The 20,752-nt window shown below is 41.3% G+C and overlaps 1 protein-coding gene across 2 annotated transcripts; it reads left to right on the top strand.

Moving 5' to 3' along the window:
* The first annotated feature begins 187 nt into the window (after positions 1 to 187).
* YBX1 (Y-box binding protein 1) lies at positions 188 to 18,897 on the top strand. Of its 2 annotated transcripts, XM_061184379.1 has the most exons (8): positions 188 to 501; positions 1,195 to 1,258; positions 10,697 to 10,730; positions 13,266 to 13,355; positions 13,655 to 13,957; positions 14,060 to 14,142; positions 17,476 to 17,741; positions 18,510 to 18,897. In XM_061184379.1, exons 1-7 carry the CDS (start codon positions 336 to 338, stop codon positions 17,708 to 17,710), a joined length of 975 nt encoding a protein of 324 aa, XP_061040362.1. In that variant the 5' UTR covers positions 188 to 335; the 3' UTR covers positions 17,711 to 17,741; positions 18,510 to 18,897. The 2 variants fall into 2 exon arrangements, with proteins under 2 accessions (XP_061040362.1, XP_061040361.1); XM_061184378.1 differs by lacking the exon at positions 13,266 to 13,355 and having other exon boundaries at positions 253 to 501.
* Positions 18,898 to 20,752: the final 1,855 nt, after the last annotated feature.

Below are 20,752 nucleotides of genomic sequence, written 5' to 3'. Positions count from 1 at the left end.
GCGGAGGCAGGAACGGTTGCAGGTCGGCCGAATTAGCTGCCTAAGGGCCAATGACAGTGGAGGAGTGATAGAGTATTAGCCAATAGAAGCCAAGAGTTGAGGTCAGGTGGTGAGATTGACAGCACTGCTGGCCAGTGAACGATCCTTGGGGCGGGTCGATCGCCGGGCTTATCCCGCCCGTCCCGCCATTCTCGCTAGTTCGATCGGTAGCGGGAGCGGAGAGCGGACCCCAGAGAGCCCTGAGCAGCCCCACCGCCGCCGCCGGCCTAGTTACCATCACATCCCGGGAGGAGCCGCAGCTGCCGCAGCCGGCCCCAGTCACCATCACCGCAACCATGAGCAGCGAGGCCGAGACCCAGCAGCCGCCCGCCGCCCCCCCCGCCGCCCCCGCCCTCAGCGCTGCCGACACCAAGCCCGGCACGACGGGCAGCGGCGCAGGGAGCGGCGGCCCGGGTGGCCTCACATCGGCGGCGCCTGCCGGCGGGGACAAGAAGGTCATCGGTGAGGACCGGACGGGGACGGGGGTGGGGCGGGAGGGAAGCTTGGTGGCGGAACCGTTACCCGAAGCGGGACGAGCCGGCGGGCGCGCGGCCGGCGGGGACCGACTCGGCGGCGCGCGGCCACCCCTCCCCCAGGCCCCCCCCACTCGCGGACGCCGGCCCGCCCGGTCCGCGTGCCCGAGGCGCGCCTGCGCCGCCTCCCGCGCCCCCTGCAGACCCCGCGCGGCCGCGCGCCCCTCCCCCTGGGCGGCCGCGCGCCGCCGACCGCGTGTGCGGCGGGGTCCCTCCCCTCGGCGCCTGCCCGCCCGCCGGCCGCGTGCGCTCGGGCCCGCACGCCGTTGTTCCGTCCCCCACCCGCTCCCTTCCGCGTGTACTCGGAGGGCGCGGCGCGCCGCCTACGCAGGCCGGAGTGGGCTGGGCGGCTTCCCCTTTCTCACGTGCTCGCCGCAGCGCCCGCCGCCCGCGGCCCCCGCGCACACCCAGCTCGGGCCCGCGCCCCGGGCCTCCGCAGCGGTGGGCTCACCCACGTGGACCGCGCGGCTGGCCGGCGGGCCCTGGAGAGAAAGGCTGTCAGGTGGCCGCGGGCCGCCGCCGGGGAACGCGGGAGCCACCGGATGCTGATGCGTGGCGGTTTTAAAAAAAAAAAAAAAGGATGTCTGGTAATTGTGGGGTTTTTTTGTTTTTTTTCCTCCAGCAACGAAGGTTTTGGGAACAGTAAAATGGTTCAATGTAAGAAATGGATATGGTTTCATCAACAGGTGAGATGACCGCCGCTGAAGCCTCGTCCTGTCTCTTGCATGCTCTGCCCCATCTGTAGGCTTTGCGGACTTGGGATTGTTGGAGCTTGTGTAGGTTGCCACCTCTGGTGTATTGTTAGTGGGATTTTGTTTTCCTTGGTGACTTGAAAGGATTAGTGGATCTAGAGATTGTCTTTTGCAGCTAAATGTTAATCTAAAGCTAACTTGAAAGGTACAAAGCGATTTAAAAGGCAAGCGGAGTGAGCCATCTCTTACTAGTTACGGCAAACTGAGAAAGCTAAGATCTCGTATAATTCCGTTAGGCTCAGGCCCACCACATTTTTATCCTCGTCATGCTTTTATACGTTACTGAAACTGGTATTTGAAAATGTGAGCCACTAATTATGTAGGTTATTTACAACTTGTTACCCTTTAGAGACAATGTGATTTGATAATGCAAGTATGCCGTTTTGAATAAGGTTATAATTCCTTTGTTTAGTGTTCCACTGTATGCTGTTTTACAATGCCTCTGATAAATTTCACGTTAGGGCTGTTTTGACAACAGTTTTTATTTGCTCATATTGTAACATTTGGAAGAAAATGAATGGCCCGTTTCCTTTCCTCAATTTTTATTTCTCCTACTTCCTTGCCCCCAAATCGTACTTACTAAAGCTTTGGTTGTAGCTTATTAGAGCAGTCTTCGTCTACGGTAACATTATTCTTCGTATTTGAAGGCAGAGCTACAAACTGCATCTTTAGGATTAATCCTTAGAGTTGTTTGTAGCTATTAGTGATGGTAACAACGGCAGTTTACTCACAGTGCTCTTCATGGTTTCCTTGTCAGCCAGGCATCATATCCAAGATGGCTGCCAAGGCTAGTAGTGCAGTTACCAGGGTGCAGAGCACTGTGCACACTAACAGCAGTATTGGCCTTACACGTGTGATACAGTCATCTCAGCATTTTCTGTCTTACATCCTTACTTACACTAGACGTTTGAAAGAACTTAAGAATAAGAAGTAACACCAAATGTTTCTGACATGGGCACTATTGAAGGAAGCCAAATGGTCAGGATTAAGCTTAGACACGCAACTGGCTGGTGAAAAACCGTTAGTTACTCAACCATAAGGTATTGTGGAAGCATTCAGAGCAAAAGAGATTGTAAGCGTTTGATGGTCTGTTTTCCACGTTTGCAGTTGTGGGGAAGCATTTTGTCTCTTCCAAAATCTTTAGGAATTTTCCAGACTGCCTTTGGGACAGGCCAAGGCCACATTGTTTTCATCAGTTTTTTGATAATGGGCTACTAGTGAGGAAGGACGGAAGGGAATGCTTTGATGCCAGTATTTGATCACTTTTTAGGTGATCTCTGAATTTGTTAGCATTTCCATTAGTATTTCAGTCTTACTCTGATCCTCCTTATTGGCCTCACCTTTAAACCAGTGGTTTTCAAATTTAAGTGTGCTTACCTTGGAAGGGTAAAAATGCACATTCCTGAATTCTTCCTTCCCAGCTTGGATTCGTTGGGTCTGGCGTACATTTTTAAGGAGAATTCCAGGTGATTATGGCTTGTGGACCTTACCTTGAGAAACACTGCTTTTGACCTTTGACCCAATGTGATAGGATATCACTGGTGTGCACATTAAGAGGGACTGTAATTTGCAGGCTTTTAAGTAGTTTGTGCTTTAGAAATTGTAGCATATGTTTTTTGTTTTGCTGCATTTGTTAAATGGATTTAGGTTATGATATTTTTCAAGTGAACAGTTGATAATCCAAGATAAAAGTAGTTCTTCATATACTCTAAATTTTTATTCTGTGAGATGCCATTCCTTGAATCTCTCTGTTCTGACTTGGAATCAACTCATTTGGCCATCATACAGGGCAAGTTAAATGTAAGTTGGCTTTTGATGATCTTTTGTTTGGACTGTCTTAACCTCAAGTATTTTGTCACACTAACTGGTTCAGATGTGCTTTACATTTCTAAAACTGGTCGTTTCAATGATTCAGAGACTTGAACAAGACACTGTAAAACCTAACAGCAGGTAAGTTCAGGAGAGGTTTACCTTACTTAAGGGAAAATGTATGTCTTAAAGAACTATAGTTCTGGAAGCTAGCAGGTGGTTCGGGGCTGGAGGCACCTGGCTCTCCTGAGAGAGAAAGTGTGTATCACACACGTGTACTGTTTCTGTATAAAGGAGAGGATGCAGTGTTTGGGATGATGGGTGTAGCTCTAATTTTAACCTTGGAATTTTATGAATTATATATTCTAGGTTCTTCAAGTATTTATAATTGAAATACATTTTTAATGTAAAATTTTCCTTTAAAGAAATGTATTTTTATTGTAAACATGTATTTCAGTCTATGTTATTGCCTGCAATAATTGTTATAGCCTTGTTAGAATTATTTTTTAAAGGGTTTCATTGTATGAAAGGTGCTAAATAAGAGTATAAAGATTTTAACACAGCAAAATTTTTGGTTTTATTTTGTTAGGCTATGTAGTCTAGGAATTCATTATTATTCCTTTGTGTGCTGTGTCTGCAAAAGATAATTGGATTATGTGACTGGAGGCGTTTATTAACCCCCCAAAATTACTTTTCATTTTATAATGAGAAACTTCACTCAAGACTATTGAAGATGGCATTAGAAGGATGCCACGAGGTCAGTGGTTTCAGGGTTTGATTCTCTGCTTTTAAATCGAGAAACTTGATTTTCTCTTTTGCTTCCAGGTGTTGAGGATTAATCCATGCTCACCAAACTTATGAAAGATTGGCATGAATCAGTAACAATTTATTTTTCAATTGGACATGCATCTTTTTATAGTGACCAGAATAGGAATAATTTTCTGTTATCCAGAGTACTTAAAATGCTGAATTGTAAGGGTTGGGCAAGGTATTTGGAGCAAAAAGAATCAAACAGAGAAGAGATCACAAACTGGTGGCCTACCTGATCCAGAGTATCTTCTTTTTTTTAAGAACTGTATTTTAGCTTTGGGGTCTTTAGTTCCATGTAAATGAAAATCAGCTGGTCATGAGTATTACCACCTGTAAATGGGGCATACATTCTCTTTTTACCACAGTCTGTCAGACTTAGTTCTCTCCTGTTGTTGACTTCCCTTCCTATATGCATTTATGTGTATTACTTTTTACCCATGGTTTAGGATGATGTTTAATAAACCAAGCCAGGGAAAGGTTTAGCTGTCCTTCCTTAGAAAAAATACTTAGTCATGGCTGTCAGGTTTAGTCTCCCTTTGCGGGGGGCCTACCTATTGGGGATTCCATGTGTATATAACTGATCCTTCATTATGGTGGTGATAAGAGTAGCTAATGTTTATGAAGTATTTATGCTAGGAACTGTAGTAAATGGTTAAAATCAGCTAATGGATTTAATCCAACCTTTCAGGTAATAGGTACTATCCTGAAACAGAGAGGTTGAATAAACTTGCCCCAGAAGTGTAGCTGCTAAGTGGCAGAGTTAGGATTTGAACTCTGTTTTCTGACACTGGAGTTTGTGTGTGCTAACTGCTGTTATTGCTGTCTATGAAAATAGACCCTAGTCGTCTTCAGTTTGGTTGTTTCTACATGGTTACAGATAATGGGGGCAGGGGTTATTCTTGGCCATTGAAAGGTTCTTCTTAAATGATCTCTAGCTTGTCACTAGAGCTGTATGCTACTAGTTCCCCAGATTTGAAAAGCTTCCTGCTTTTCACTGCTTATTTCATATAGTTAGGGATTGCTATAATATAGTTCTAGTTCAGCGTGCAGATTGTCTTTACGAAGTAAAGGACTTGCTTAAAACCTAATATTGGGAGGCAATTAAGGAATTAAAAGAGAGTATTAGATCTTTATCTTTTTTTTTAAGTGTCACTTTTTTTTTTTTTTAATTTTATTTATTTATTTATTTTTGGCTGTGTTGGGTCTTCGTTTCTGTGCGAGGGCTTTCTCTAGTTGTGGAAAGCGGGGGCCACTCTTCCTCGCTGTGCGCGGGCCTCTCACGATCGCGGCCTCTCTTGTTGCGGAGCACAGCCTCCAGTCGCGCAGGCTCAGTAGTTGTGGCTCACGGGCCCAGCCGCTCCGCGGCATGTGGGATCTTCCCAGACTAGGGCTCGAACCCGTGTCCCCTGCATTGGCAGATTCTCAACCACCACGCCACCAGGGAAGCCCTAGATCTTTATCTTTAAACCCATTCTGTTTTTATATGGTCTGTGAACCAAGAACGGGTTTTGCCTTTTTAAGTGTTGTTAAAAAAGAGACAAATATACAACAGTCTGTGACCCTACAAACCCTGTTAATTTTAACTTTATAGACTTGTGGAAAGATGATTGCCAAGTCTCTTGGGCTGTTAAAGTCAAACTGATAATAACTTGATCACACAGTAAGAACCAAGAAATCATAGGTAGTCTGTAACCTAAGTGAGTAAATGTTGTGACACTAGGGAAGACTTGAAGATTTGGTGGTGTGCTAAGGGAGGGATGGGGTGGGGTGGAAGGGGGTGGAGGCATAAAAAGACATACCTTCATTGTGCTATATTAGGAACTTTGAAGAGAGTTCCATTTTCTTTAGATCCCTGCAGGATTTCTTTTTCTTTGGCATTCTCTTAACTTAAAATGGTATCCCCATTTTTTCTTCAGTGTCTTGCTATCTGTGTGATTTCTTTTTCCTTGAAGTCACTACTGTGTTATTTGCTGAATAAGAACAATATTATATTTCTAGATAGGTGAGAAAAGTATGTTTTCATTAAAAAATTTTCAGTAGTAAATAATGATCTATTAATACCAAGAGGTGGAGTAGAAGAATACAGCAAAAAGAGTACACTTGACTGCAGGAGAATGGGAGGGCTGGTGTGTGATACATGGAATGACACTGTTGGAATACTGTAAGTCTATGCTGTCCAATACAGTAGTAGGTACATGTGGCTATTAAGCATCTGAGAAACTGAATGTAAGATACTTCAATATTTTATGTTGACCATGTATGTTGAAATGATCAAATTAGTTTTACTTGTCTTTACTTTTTATTATGGCTACTAGAAAACAAACTTAGATATTTGGCTTTACAAATAAGGCACTTTGCCCAAGATTATGTAGTTAGTAATGGGGATAGCCAGGATTCCAACCTTGGCTCCAGTGGTTCTGGTAAGGAGCTCTTAACCATTGTGTTCTGTATCCCACCTTGCTCGTCTCTCCTCCTTCCTCTCTGATTAGTATGACTTAACATACTATAATATGTAGAAAACCATATTTGGTAATTCAGCTGCTGCCTTAGATTGAATAGTGGTGGCCTTCTAGATAGAAATCCTTGAGGATAGGCCACATCTTATTTTTATTTCTTGTGCTTAGCACAATGCCCAGATAGCTGACTAGCACAAGTAAATACCCAACAGTATTAAAGAATTGAATGAGGCCTTTGGGCTTGCTGTCCTTTCATCATCAGCCCAGTGGCTTGTGGTAGATTAGAGCTGGCTAATGTTAATGAATAGTAGACACTCAATAGATACTTTAAAATTGAGCACCTACCATGTTCCTGCAGTATGCTGAGTGCTAGACAGAAGAATGGCAGCTTTTGTTTTCAGTGACTTGGCTCCATGGGGTTGGAGCTCATACTTTCGCTTGTGTCTAACCTTCCACCCTCAGTAAAGTATGGTAAAGGCAGAAGTATGCCTCTTGGTTCTCAGGAGGTAAGAGGCAGTGCTGGTGATGCCTCCATTCTCTCCTCATTGCATTAATAAATAGTTAAAGGTTAAAACATGCTTCTTGATGAGCCATTTTGGTCATCTTCAATTGCTGCTTTTCCCTCTTCAGTAAGATCTCTAGTAGCCATGACATGCCTTTTTCCAGTATTACTATAGATCAGGAGTCAAGAAACCCTCTCAGAACTGGTTTTATCTGGCTGGTGAGCAAAGAATGGTTTTTACATTTTTTAAGTGTTGAGGGAAGTGAGGGGGCAACATGCAGCAGAACCCTGGTCTAATTGTACGAATAACTTTGTGTACTACCGGTGAGGATGTAGGGATGCTTGTTATTCATTGTTGTCCTCTCCCCAAATTGGAGAAACCATATGCTGTTATCTGCTTCTACAGCTGAAATATGTAAAGATTTCCAAACTGGTCCTTTTTGAGTTCTCAACATGATAAAGCCCAGGGCCTGTGGAATCAGATTCTACCAGTCTAAGCAGATGGCCGCATACTTTATTTTCCTAATTTGTAGAACGGGGGGGTTAATATAAAAGCACCTACCTTGGGATTGGTATGATCTAGAGAGTTAAAGCGCTTGGCACAGTATCTGGAACGTAAACCCTTTGCAGTATAAGCTGTTAGGTGTCTAAGCTTTTCCCCTTTTGTGGGTGAAGAAAAAGATCCAGTTAGGAGGGGACAGCTTGCCAAGGTTACACAGCTGTTAATAGTAGAATGAGGAGTAAATCAGGTTTCCTATTGGTAGTGCCTTGAACTCCTTGGTAGTCCTTTAACAAGTTGCAACTAGATTGATTTATTGCATTCATACTGTAGTATTATGGCTTGGCTAAAACTACATTTTTTGATCTGTCAAGTTTTTCCCTAAAATCTACATACTTTTTTTTTTTGGCTGCATTGGGTCTTCATTGCTGTGCACAGGCTTTCTCTAGTTGTGGCAAGCGGGGGCTACTTTTTGTTGCGGTGCGTGGGCTTCTCATTGCAGTGGCTTCTCTTGTTGCGGAGCATGGGCTCTAGGCTTGCGGGCTTCAGTAGTTGTGGCTCGCAGGCTCTAGAGCTCAGGCTCAATAGTTGTGGCGCACGGGCTTAGTTACTCCGCAGCATGTGGGATCTTCCCAGACCAGGGCTCGAACCCGTGTCCCCTGCATTGGCAGGCGGATTCTTAACCACTGCACCACGAGGGAAGTCCCCTAAAATCTATATATCTTTTGACCATGATATATTCTCTTATAGACTGATTTAGTGACAACAGAGTAAATGAGTATCACCTTGTCTGGCATGACATCATTAGTGAACATATATTGGTTTCCACATAGCTCTGTACCCAGAAAACCTCTCTCTAAGCTGTTTTCCAAGAGATGATTTATCTTGTGTGTACTACCTGTCTTGTACTATCTTTAAGATTGTCCTGACTGGAGAAGTAGTTTTGGTGAATTTTTTTTAATACTCCTTTTACAGCCCTGAAGTAAAATTCGTAGATAACTACTTTTACTTCTTTTTATTGCAGTGTATAATATTTTCCATCTGTAAATGTCTGTTTGCAACTACATTAGAAAAAATGTTGTATTGGCTACCCAGATACATGGGTGACATTATCGTCAGTAATGAAAAATCCCTCTCTTGAAAGCTGCATTTTTTAGGAAATTTTAATGCATATTAAAACTGTAAAATACTATATTCAGAACTAAATTAATTTACTTACATGGAAGTCCAGTACCAGATATCCTTTTACCTAGTCATCTGGCAAGTCTTATACCCTTCACTCCCTTTAATGGAAGTAGTGCCCCCTGTCTTTGGAACAACCTTAGAGCCTGAAATTCAATTGTGTTGGAGATGAAAGCTAATTAGTGGTGGCTATGGAACTGTTTATGTGATGTATGTGGACCTATTTGACAGGTGGACATTATGAGCAACCATTAATTCCTAGGTGTTCCTAATACTCAACTAGCTTATAAGGTCAGTTTTCACTCACCTGCTTTGGGTAGCTTACTGTGTGTGTGTGTGTGTGTGTGTGTGTGTGTGTGTATAATCCTGTTTCCGTAAATTAAATGTCCTCATGTTATGATAATCTGAGCTATATGGATTCTTTGGTGCATACATTGCTCCATGGATCAGCAAGGAGCCAATAGTCAGTAAACCAGTCAGGCTAGTTCGTTGTAACCTTTGTTCCTTTTGTCATTAAACACTAGAACTACTATTGAGTCCTCTCTCAACTCTGACCTACTGACAATAGGGTAGGGTAAATCAATAAAGGTCTAGAAATGTTGTTGCTCCTCCAGTGCTTCTTTTTGTTCATAGTATCATCACCGTGACCTCCAGTGTCTAAGCTAAAAATTCAGGTCATTCACCAGTGCCCCCTGACTTCTAGCCTCCATTCATCCACAAAGTTTTTCCCATATTAATTCAAGAACGATATCTCAAGTCTACTCCCTCATACACAGCCCCTTAGTCCAGGCCTCCATCAGTCCTAGTCTGGACTTCTGGTGTAGCTTTTATAACTAACAGGTCTCCTCTTGGCTTCAAACTTTCCGTAATAGCAACCACTTTTTAACACCGAATAATTTATCGTGTTCTAATTTATCTAATAATTTATATGTCCACTACATAAAAGCGTTTACTGGCTTCTCTACCTACATGATGATTTAGCCCATATTCACCCTTCCACACAGCCACAGCCCTAGCCATATTCTCCAGCTAGTTTGAACCCAACTTGCACTTAATTTGCTCATTGTTGGTTTTACCCATGTCCATGACCTCTCCACCTGGAACATCTTTCTCATTTTCCAGTAAACTCCTTTAAGACTTAGGGCAAATGTTGCCTCCTTTAATAGCTACTTGTAAAGTCCTGAAGCAAATATTTCAACCATATTTCTTTAGGAACAGACTAAAGATTGGTGTAAAATGATGTCATATGAAGTGAAAAAGGGGGTTGTGTGTGCTAGTAAAAAGTTTCATTCATCTTCACCGCCTTAGTTCTCCAGCACAAACAATGCTTGCCGTGTGAATGATGTCAGTATTGGTGGTGTTCATATTTGTACTTCATTGTGATCTTGTCTCTCTATTTTAATCAGTACTTTATTTTTAAGAGCAGTTTAGGTTCATGGCGAAGTTGAGCAGAAAATACATAGTTCCCATATACCCCAGGCCTACACATTGCACCCATGACTTCCCCCACTATACTGTACCAAAGGGATACATTTGTTACAATTGATAAATCTACACAGACACATCATTATCATCCAAAGTCTATAGTTTACATTTAGGGCTCATTCCTGGTATTGTACGTTCTGTGGTCATCTTTATGATCCTCAAGGAAAGTTGGGAATTGGAAATGGTAAAAAGGAAATGATTGAGGATGAAGTGAGAAAGAAGGAAGTTAGTAATTAATGGAAGAGAATATGTTCATGATCTCTCCTACTTAAGTTAGTAACCATGCTCTTAGAGGTAGGAGTGGGTTGTGCAGGAACACTGTTTGTAGGATGAGGAGTGACAGAATATATGTTGCTAGTCACTTCTATCCTCTTAATGGCTTAGTAGGTCACACTTTATTAGTCTTTAATCCTTCTAAGGTAGATAGTGAGAGTTATTAGCAAAACCGTCGTGGCTTACTAGCTGTGTTTTTGTTCTGTTTCTTAATTTCCTAATGGCTGGTTGGCAGCCGAGAAAGTCTCTGAAAAGGGGAGGGGAGTGCACAGAGGACCAAGTGTATTCTTAATCTTTGGCAACATGAAATATAGTGTTCAATTTTATAACTTGTTCAACTTGGTTCTATCTTGTAGGAATGACACCAAGGAAGATGTATTTGTACACCAGGTGAGTGCTCCTGTGGATATTTACACTTCTGGCTTAAGGCTTATGGGAAGAAAAGGGTGGATATCTTGTCAACTACTGTTCCTTGCAAAAAGGTTAAGTCCAGTCACCAAACAATTTAGTTCCCACAGGAAGAGGGGTAGTACAGCTTAAATGTATACATTGAAACATTATGTTGGCAGTTCACTTAATTAAAATAGGTGTTTCACATTGGTATTTTGTTAATAGCTATAGCTTTTTTAAGTGTTGAATCTGCTCTACTCGTTACACTAAATTTTGAAACCTAATTGCAGATGAACTGAAAACCTCCATTAATCTAAACTTGAACTAATACCATTGCTATAGATACACAGAAACTTTGACAAGATGCTGTTAGAATTACCTCTATGGTAAGGACAAATAACAGTAATCCTGGGAGAAATCGGCCAAAGCTGCAAAATACATTAATTTGAAATGAATGTTGAAAAACTGGCAAACGTAGCATAGGTCTTTCTGTTACAACAGGATAGGTGCTACATGCTGAACTTCCCCCACAAGTACCATTTAAGGAAAATATTTTGGAAAATGCTTAAACATTAAGGAGTTTATTGTTAAAGTAAGCCACTGCCAAATGAACACTAATATTTCAACCTTAAGTATATCATAGGCCCCACTGGACTTAATTATCCTCATAGGAATGCAGTGGGTAGGAAAAATGTTTATAAATGTGTACTTTTATGTACTCTGCAGTTTTTTTTTTTTTTTTACTAAGACTGTTGAAATATTGTCAACTTGTATTGAAAATCACTCTAAGAACTTTTTAACCACTATACTGTAATGTAGACATCAAAAGACAAAGTCAGTCTATACTCACGCCTTTATTCAGGGAGGTATGAGTTTGGCTGGCAGCATACTTCATAGGAAGGGCTGTCTTAGGTTGGTGTTTTGTAGCTCTCTGAAGTGTCCTGTACAGCACTCAGTGGCAATCAAGGGGGAAGCCAGATCAATTTCTAGATACATCGAAAACCCTGTCCAGTAATCACAGGGTCAAACATAAGCATGGAAACTTTTAAATTCTAAACAAATATAGGACTGCTCAGGCAAAGTGTTATATTAAAACAAATGTTTATTTTATAAAATTGAATACCAACACTTAACCTGTTCCTTACTTCCCTTTTGCATGTTCAAAGGAATTTGCAGAATTAGGTACAAGAGACAGCAAGCTTGCCAGTCTTGCTACCTGTCAGCAACAGTAAAGGGTTTGGGAAGATTGGGGAGGGCATTGAAAATGCTGACCAAAATAAGAGTTTGGGATTTTAATTACCCATACTTCTGCTATCCCCTATGACTGCAGATAATTGAGTTATATGAAAGGTATGAAAACTTTGTGACAGTTTAGATGACAGATGAGATCAATTATTTGGCTGAATGCATATCACCCGCTTGTACCAACCCACAAGGTGTCACCAATATGCTTTCCTCTTTATTTTGGAGGTGGTTTCAACATTTAGTTGTTTCTTAGGACTTTGGCTGCTCAGGTCTTGGTGGTGTATCAAGGAGACTGCAGTTCTGGGCAACTTAGCTTAATTGGCTTCAGATTTGTTGGTTGTCCTGCCTCCTCTGGAATGGAAATGCATGAGTGATCCTGTAATGGATACCGCTGTGATGTAGTAGAACGAACATGAGATTTGGAGTCCCAAGACCTGGATTTAGAAAAGTCCATACTCTGCCACTTATTAACTGTGTGACCTTGGGCAAGTCACCTAACTTTTTAAATCCTGTTTATTACCTTAAAAGAGGAATAATAATGCCTCACATCATCTGTCATAATGAGATTGAGTGGGTAATGTGTGGAAGAACTTTATGGAAGTACTACGAACGTGAGATATTATTCTTCCCCTTTAACTTTGTCGTAGAAGTCTGGAGAACAAGTAACAATGTGAGATTTAATGTATTCTGGGGAGGTAATAACCAACTGTCCCAGGCAGTCGGAATATTAAAAGTGGCATAGTTAATTCATGTGAATTGCATTTCCATCGAAGTATTACCACAGTCAGGTTGGAAGGGATTTTGGTTGACATTTGTAATTGAGTTTGATATGGTAACACAGGGACAAAGTTGGTTTGGTCAACTTTGAAGCATGCAAAACTAAACTCGCCTGTCATCTAAACTGGCCCTGTGTGGGGCTAGCTTCTACTATTAAGTGCAGTCTTTGGGGATAGATGGATATCCTCATTTTGTTCAAAGCTACATATAATGCTTTTGCAAAAAGCATTTTAAAATATATATCTATATAGTGTCTGTCTTGAGTGTTAAATTACTTGTTTTAGTTTGGAAAATAGTGGTAAAATGCTGGGGCCTTGTAAGATTGGAGTATTTTGGTTGAGGTTGGGGGTAGCATTGGTCCCTGTTTTCCTAAATTTATTGATGGTTTGGTCTTATTTAAAGCTAATTTTAAGTGTATATCCAAGCTAAAATATTGTTGACTCTGGTACATTTTAAATGAAAAAGCACGTTATTCTCCCCTGTTAATCTATTTTTGGAATGTGATATTACTAGACTGCCATAAAGAAGAATAACCCCAGGAAGTACCTTCGCAGTGTAGGAGATGGAGAGACTGTGGAGTTTGATGTTGTTGAAGGAGAAAAGGTGAGGATGCTTTTTGTGTAAAGGTTTGACTTCAGTATGGAAATATTTTGGAGATCTCATCCATTAGGATGGTGGCTCTAATGTGGATGGATGGGTCAGGTGACCACTTGAACACAGGTGCATCAATCCTAATGTGCTGGCTGCAGTTAGAGGGCTATCTCTTCAGAACAGTGAGGAACTAATATTTAATCATTTCTATGCACCCCTGGCCACAGAGACCCTTTTTTATTTGCTTTGTGTAAGTTTTGTTAAGTGTACTTAATTCCATCGTCACTATCAATATATGATGGCTTTTGTAGGGTGCGGAGGCAGCAAATGTTACAGGCCCTGGTGGAGTTCCAGTACAAGGCAGTAAATACGCAGCAGACCGTAACCATTATAGACGCTATCCACGTCGCAGGGGTCCTCCACGCAATTACCAGCAGAATTACCAGAATAGTGAGAGTGGGGAAAAGAATGAGGGATCGGAGAGTGCTCCTGAAGGCCAGGCCCAACAGCGCCGGCCCTACCGCAGGCGAAGGTTCCCACCTTACTACATGCGGAGACCCTATGGGCGTCGACCACAGTATTCCAACCCTCCTGTGCAGGGAGAAGTGATGGAGGTAAATGTGATTTTATTTATTTTTAACTGCTGTGGTATTCAGACTTCTGTCTGGTTGGGTTTTTACTGGCCCACATTGGCTTGATTTCCATTGCCTTTTCAGGGTGCTGACAACCAGGGTGCAGGAGAACAAGGTAGACCAGTGAGACAGAATATGTATCGGGGTTATAGACCACGATTCCGCAGGTACGGTTTGTATTTTAAAATTTCTCAAGCGTGTATTAGGACTCAGCAGTATCATGCTTCTTCTGCAGGCTTTTTCAGTCATTTATCTGTTAACACTTCACACTTTCTTTCATCAGATGCCTAAGAGGTGAACCTGAAGTCAGTTATCTTTGAGAATGTGTTCTTTGCATCTTTGCTGGCACTGGTTAAAAACACCTTTATAGATGTGGTCTACTTTATGCAGTTGGTTTTGTTGTTGTTTTTCTCTAATGAGGGTATGGAATTTCACATTTTCTGTCCTTTAACAGGTAAGAGAATAGTAGTTTAAACTGCATTGTATTATACCTGTAAGACCTGGTTCATTGGGAGGGAGAAAGGTAAAAGGTAAGCATATCTTTTTAACAGAGGGTATTTAATTATTAGAGTATAGAGTAATTAGGGAAGAGCTCCATGAGCCAGACACGTTTATACATATATGTAGCACACTGAGGCAGTGTTCCCGGTCCCACAATGTTAGGATTGACTGGTGTAGCAGTTATTTCTTTTAAGGGTCTTAGAGCATTGGGTCTCCAGATGTGATCCCTAAAACTAACAGGTAGTATACTATTTTAAACCTAGACATAGATACCTTGTTGAAATACTGCAAATAATCACAATATGTTTTTAAATAGTGATAATGTTTATCTGTGATAGTGATAAATGGTCTAAAATAGGCTTTCATGGCAGTCTATCCATTTAAATTCCAAGGGCAGAATCCTTGGTCTACTTTTTCTTACATTGTAGAGCTGCTTAAATTTTCTACCTAGTTTCATTGGTGTTCTTAAAAATAGCAAATGAATTTTTGTTGTCAAGTGCTTCTGTTTTACTGTTTGCCTTTTGGTTTAAGTTAGACTAAATGGTCTCATTTGAATGAATAGACTAGTATTACAGTGCCAGATGATTGCTATGGTGAGATAGATAGATAAGGTAGATAGATTGATTTGCCTTAAAGTTTATGGTTTATCTCAACGAATGCAGGGCTGTCCAAACTGTTTAGCCAGGAATTTTTTGTTCAAAGTAGTAAATGACACATGCTACTTATAATCCATGGGGTGAAAGTCTGATTGATGTAGATCCAAGAGCAAATTGTAAGAAATCTGAGACCAATATAGCAGGAGTTTTGCTGAGAAGGAGACAGATGAGGTGGCAATAAAGGGAAATGTGTCATCAAGAAAGGATTTTTTTGTTTGAGAAATAAGCATATTTGTAGGCTGGAAAACGTAGTAAAAGAGGACAGTTGTTAGGGAAGTAACTGCTAGAACTGTCTTCAGTTAGGATAGGGTTTGGTCCACAAATAGTGGGTTGGTCTTTTGCTAGGAACCATGGGCATTGCATGTGTAAGAAGCCAGAGTATATGGGCCCCAGTGTGTTAGTGAAGTCAAAAGGAGAGAGGGGTGAGAGAGGTTTGGGGAGTTTGGGACAAAGATGTGAAATTATCTCTAGAAGAGAAATAGACAGGGGAAATCAAATAATAGTGTTCACAAATTTAAAGTGGGTCCACCCAACATGGTTGTACTTTTCCAGCCATTTTGAGCAGCAGCCTCAGATTAGGCAGAGAGTTAGATTTGTTCAGCATTTGTCTACCCAAAGATGACTGGGTTTGAGGTTGGTTATAATGATTAATGGTGGACTTAATACTTGGAGAAAGAGGGGAGAAACAGATTAAGGAAGAGTAAGTGACAGAATGAGTGATAGGATCATTGGATTATAGGTCCTAGTGGAAATAGAGTGGGAGAACAAGACACCTGGAATAAACCAGGAAAATAAGTAAGGGGTGATTAGAGAGTGGAATGCTTGAAGTTGAGAAAACCTAGGTAGCAAACAAGAATTGGATGGGAAGTAAAGAATCTAAAAGCCCATGTTATTTGGGACTGTCATGATAATTACAACAGGAAAAGTGTAGTAAATGGAATATGGCATAACATAAGATTTGAAAGCTTGGGGTTTTAGAATTCACTTTAGAAGCCTCAGTGATAAGGGTGGGACAGCCACCACTTGAAGGCTACAGGGGAAAGACAAGGCAGTTTTGCCGAAGACTGGTCATGAGTTCACAGAATGTGGGGAAACGGTTTCAGGAGAAGGAGTGGGGGGGTTGGGAGAGGTAGGTGGGAGATTGGAGGGGTTAGAGGTGAAAAATGTACGGATCTAAATAGGAAATTAGAGCTTATTATGACCTATAATAGGTATAAAAGGATGATACTAATCTTGGTGTTCATTTAAAGCATGCAACTGAGTGGTATTTAGTATATTCACAAAGTTATGCAGCCATTACCACCGTCTAATTCCAGACATTTTCATCACTGCCATGCTCCCCCCAGTCCACCACCCGCAAAATCCTGTATTCATTAATAGTCACTCTCCATTGCCCTCTGCCCCAGCCCTTGGCTACCACTGATCTGCTTTCCCTGTCTCTGGATTTGCCTGTTTCGGGTATTTCTGTGTCTGGCTTTCAATTCACATATTTTTAAGGTCATCCATGTTGTTGCATGTATCAGTACTTGATTTCTTTTTATGACCAAGTCATGTTCTATTGTATGAATATCACATTTTGTTCTTCATTAACCAGTTGATGGGCATTTGGGTTGTTTTCTTTTTTTGTTGTGAATAATACAGTAATCACATAATGGACACTGTTTTGGCTATAGACCCAGGAGTAGAACCGCTGGGTCATACAGTAACTCTTTGACATTTTGTTGCCAAGCTGTTTTGCAAAGCTGCTGCACCATTTTATATTCCCACCAGCAATGTATTGAGGGTTTGTTTCTTCACATCCTCCCCAACATGGTTATTTTTCAGCCTTTGGATTACGGCTATCCTAGTGGGTATGAAGTGGTTTTGATTTGCCTTTCCCAGTGATTAATGGTTGCTGTATACTTTCATTTATATGAAGAGAGCATCTTTTCTCTGGTTTTGACTTCCTGCCTTTTTAGCAAGTGTTCATCTGTAAAGGTTAGTTAGCACTTGTTCCCAAACCTGGTTACCTTAAAGCCCATGTTCTTAAATGACATCAAGGTGTTGATAGTGTTGTACCACCTTTAGTCCTTTCATGGCTAACTTTGTAATAGATTATACTATGGGTAAAAGTTTACGAGACTATTAAAACCAGTTTTAAACGTTCATCTTCCAGTTTATACTTCCAAATCCTTTTCTCAAGTCATACTCAATTTGTGAAATAAAAGCCAAATTTGCTCTTTTGATTTTGCTAAATTGCCTGCAGACCACTTGATAAACAGAAAGGCCAGATGTGTTAATACTGGTGGCTAGGTTAAAGAAAGAAGGTTTTATCATTGCAAGTTTGCACAACGTTCATTCCAGGGGCCCTCCTCGCCAAAGACAGCCCAGAGAGGACGGCAATGAAGAAGATAAGGAAAATCAAGGAGATGAGACCCAAGGTCAGCAGCCACCTCAACGTCGGTACCGCCGCAACTTCAATTACCGACGCAGACGCCCAGAAAACCCTAAACCACAAGATGGCAAAGAGACAAAAGCAGCCGATCCACCAGCTGAGAATTCGTCCGCTCCCGAGGCTGAGCAGGGCGGGGCTGAGTAAATGCCGGCTTACCATCTCTACCATCATCCGGGTAAGTAAGCGTAGATGGCCTTCTGGCCTCTGAGCAGTCATGAGTGGTGTCCATTAATGAAAGAGAAAAAAACCCAGTTCATCAGGTAAGGTAAGCCACTTAAACATACAATGTCTTCTACCCAAACTAATCATAACATGACCTGAATATCCCATTTTGGTAATGGGGCGTATCAGAGCCATACTTTGGCTCACTGACACTTGGAGGCCTAGCTTTACATTGTATCTTGAATATGAGAGCCTTTTGTCAACCTTTTTGGATGATTTTACCAGTAAGCAGAGGAAAGTCTTGCTAACCTTACCCTAACAAGTAATGTTAATTACATTGCATTATTTTTCATTTTTCAAAAATAAGTGGGATAGCTACTAGGATTAATAACCTAGGTGATAATGACCAATATGGTTGGTCTCTTTGGGAAAAGTGACAACTTTGGCATGGTATCATCAATTCCAAAATTCAGGGACTCCCTTTTTACTTGATTCTGGGAGGCATTTGGCTCTAGAATTATTATTTTCAGCCACTGATAACTTTTTTTCCCCTCTATACTATTTTCTGAGTGTCAAAAGGTCATCCACAACCTAGGAGTAACCATTCTTGTTACACAGCAGGGTCCACCCCTGTTATGAATTGCTGTGTTAAAATAAACCAGTATGAGATTTGTTAATGCCTTCCCTGCTGAGCTAATTTGAATCTGGAGCAGTTTGGTGTACTAAAAGAAAATTGCAGTGAACTGCGCAAGATAATTTTAAAACTTTTTTTCTTTTACAGTTTAGTCATCCAACAAGAAGAAATGAATACGAAATTCCAGCAATAAGAAATGAACAAAAGATTGGAGCTGAAGACCTTAAGTGCTTGCTTTTTGCCTGTTGACCAGATAACTAGAACGATCTGCATTATCTATGCAGCATATGGGGTTTTTATTATTTTTACCTAAAGACGTCTCTTTTTGGTAATGACAAACGTGTTTTTTAAAAAAAAAAAAAAAAGCCTGGTTTTTCTCAATACACCTTTAAAGGTTTTTAAATTGTTTCATATCTGGTCAAGTTGAGATTTTTAAGAACCTCATTTTTAATTTGTAATAAAAGTTTACAGCTTGATTTTTTCAAAAAAGTCAACAAACTGCAAGCACCTGTTAATAAAGGTCTTAAATAATTGTCTTTGTGTATATTTCTGCCTTGTTTCGTTTTAGTTTATAAGTACTTAGCTGGTTATAGGACCCTTATTAGCTTAAATCTATCCGTAGATAGGTGGTACTCATTGGTATTTACTCAGGAAATTTTTTTAAATGTGTAATCCTTTATTGAGTAGCATGCCTGTGGGCCCATACTGAAAATTAGAAAGTATTTACTATGGTAATCGGGCCATTTTCCTTTCTGTGAGCTCTTTTTACTGGGAGGCAGTGGTAAAGGAGAAGAGAGGAGGGCATGGTCTAGTGGAGACTAACTGGACTGTAATCCTTAGAAGCCATTTATTTGTGCCCTACTGTGAGTTACTTCAGCCTGGGGATTGAAGGATACCCACCTTAGTTATCAGATGCCTGCCACAGAGACTGGTGTACTCGGTTAACACAGCTCAGCTCCTTTGCTTGGGCACTGGAGGTGGTGACCACAAATAATGGAATGCTGGTGTGAAGTCTGCTTAAAGAACATAGAGGTCAGTGACATTCATTTTGTTCTCGGCACCCTTGTAACCTAAGCCTGTTCTGGCTGTTCTTTTATAATGTCTTATTAAATGCCCTTTGGCTTCCTTTGTGGAATAGTTAATGACTGCTATCTAGAGACTAATTCTGGATCATTCTGGCCAGCTTTTGAGGCCTTGGGGTTATAGAGTAGGCTAGAGTGGCATATCCGGGAGTCATGCAGTGCTGTGTGCCTCTCCAGAATGGGCTCGGGCACAGAACTGAGATTTGCATTGCACTGATAGTTTTAATTCAGGGGACTGATGAATGAAGTGGGGAAAAAATAGGCAAATGGGTTAGGCTAGTATCAAGTCAACACTTTGAAATGCCTTTTCTGAATTTGGGACCAACTCTTTGGATGTTGAACACTGCTGATGGTAAGTAGTGTTTTTTTAATAGTTGCATACATTAGGATATATGTTGTGGAAATGATGCCAACAGTGCTTACATAATCCAATAATGTTGGAATGTGATTTTGAAAACCATGGCAAGGAAGAAAGTTTTTTGTGATGCAGTCTTGCTGCCAGTGTTGCAAACAACATTTTTTCATGTGTATTTGTCTTGTGGTGGTGCCCAGTATTTCATGTGTGAATTCACTATGTGTAAGGATTAGGTAGCCTGTGAGTCTCTGACAGCTGAGAAAGTGCATTCAGTCTTGCAGCCAGTCTGCAGGTTTAGAACCTGGTCTACCGTTCAGATGCACCAGCATGAGACTCTGGGGAAGTCAGTACTGTTTACTAGAAGAGGGGTGGTAGAAGCAATGCTTTGCAGCAGTAGCAGCAGTGAGTTGCTCTGTGACGACCTTCCTTAGCTTTTGACACTTATCCTTGAGTTTGGTTCTCCAGCTGTAAGGGTCATGAATACCTCATGTTCTTGTGGAGACCCATGTGACTGGAGCAGAGAGCATGGAAAGTGCTAAGGGCATGTTGTCTTTCTTTCATTCCGTTCAAAATTAGGTGAGGGATGCTTATGGTTTCTGTTGAACCTTGTACTAGATGACCTAGGCAGTGAGGTAAGACTTACGGAATAGGTGGTAGTGGTAATAAACCAAAAGAGCTTGCAGTTAAGGATGGATAATTTGTTAGTAATAGTAAATGGCTAAAATTTATTTTGTATAATAAATACAGTAGTATTAAGGAAATATATTTAGGACTAACATTTTCCAAATCTCTGGGAGGAAGCAAGACCATTGAAAGACATTAAAGAAAAATGGACATTTACGTGTTCATGAATATTGAAAATGATGTCAATCCATCTATTCAAATTAGGTTCAGTAAGGGACTTCCCTGGTGGTCCAGTGGGTAAGACTCCATGCTCCCAATGCAGGGGACCT

This window comes from Eubalaena glacialis, chromosome 3, assembly GCF_028564815.1.
Source record: "Eubalaena glacialis isolate mEubGla1 chromosome 3, mEubGla1.1.hap2.+ XY, whole genome shotgun sequence".
NCBI lineage: Eukaryota > Metazoa > Chordata > Mammalia > Artiodactyla > Balaenidae > Eubalaena > Eubalaena glacialis.
Note: the sequence above shows the minus strand (reverse complement) of the source record. Positions and strands in the feature narration are given on the sequence as shown.